Source organism: Condylura cristata, unplaced genomic scaffold, assembly GCF_000260355.1.
Source record: "Condylura cristata isolate star-nosed mole 26May11 unplaced genomic scaffold, ConCri1.0 scaffold00006, whole genome shotgun sequence".
In the NCBI taxonomy this organism is placed as follows: Eukaryota; Metazoa; Chordata; class Mammalia; order Eulipotyphla; family Talpidae; genus Condylura; species Condylura cristata.
Genome location: NW_004567107.1, coordinates 1,437,976 through 1,438,822, shown reverse-complemented (window position 1 = coordinate 1,438,822; position 847 = coordinate 1,437,976). Strand labels below are relative to the sequence as shown.

Below are 847 nucleotides of genomic sequence, written 5' to 3'. Positions count from 1 at the left end.
GGCCCGGGTCAGTGATGCCCACCCCCTCTGGCGCGGACGAGGAAACTGAGGCACAGCCGCCCCGGCCCTCCCTCCCGGCACCTCGGGGTCCCTGTTCATCAGCCAGCACGGGGCGTTGAGAAGAGGGAGGGTCCCCCGGGCCCCTGTGCGGGACTTACCGCCACGAAGAACATGGTGAAGAGGTACACCATGGCCTCCATGTGGAAGCGCCTCCTGGCGGCGATGCTGACCGTGGGCAGGAAGGCCAGGCTGCTCAGCGTGGGCAGCAGCAGTTTGGCCGCGAGCGTCCCCATGGCCGGGAGGAAGGCGCAGGCCGAGCGCAGGGTGGCGGCCTCCTGGCCGGCCTGGGAGGGACAGCTCGGGCCTGTGCGCCTTGCCGGGCTCGGGCAGCTGTGGCGTCAGCGCCCGCAGCGAGGCAGGGACATAAGCTCCCATGTCCAGCAGCCGCGAGGCCGACAGCTGCCGCCCACGTGACCGCACTTGCCGCTGGCTTGTGGAGGGCTGCTGACTCAGGGGTCCTCGCTTCCTAGCCTGGGGCCGGGCGCCTCAGCCCCCGCTCTGGCTCCCGACCTGCGGCCCGAGGCCCCCAGCCCCTCCCCGACTTCCCCGCCCCCGCCACCTGCGCCCCGGCAGAGTCCCTGCTCCAGGGGACCACCTGGCCAGTGGACAGCCCCCTCCCCCTCCCTCCGGCCCGGCACTGCTCCTGGGCTGGCTGGGGACGGTCCCCGCTTACAGGCGGTGGGGGCCAGCACTAGGTCCTGGCTCAGGGGGCCTTGTGGGGGTGGGTGCGGCCCCCAGCGCCTTGCTGCCCGGCCCCCTGCACCCCAGCCGGCCCCTGGTGGGTGCC

The 847-nt window shown here is 73.7% G+C and overlaps 1 protein-coding gene across 1 annotated transcript in view; it reads right to left on the bottom strand.

The window, feature by feature from the left end:
• Positions 1 to 293, bottom strand: part of TMEM8C (transmembrane protein 8C) — a 7,728-nt gene extending 7,435 nt beyond the window's left edge. The window contains exon 1 of the mRNA XM_012721187.1: positions 159 to 293. Coding sequence (XP_012576641.1) covers positions 159 to 293 — 135 coding nt within the window. The remainder of the gene's footprint in view (positions 1 to 158) is intronic.
• Positions 294 to 847: the final 554 nt, after the last annotated feature.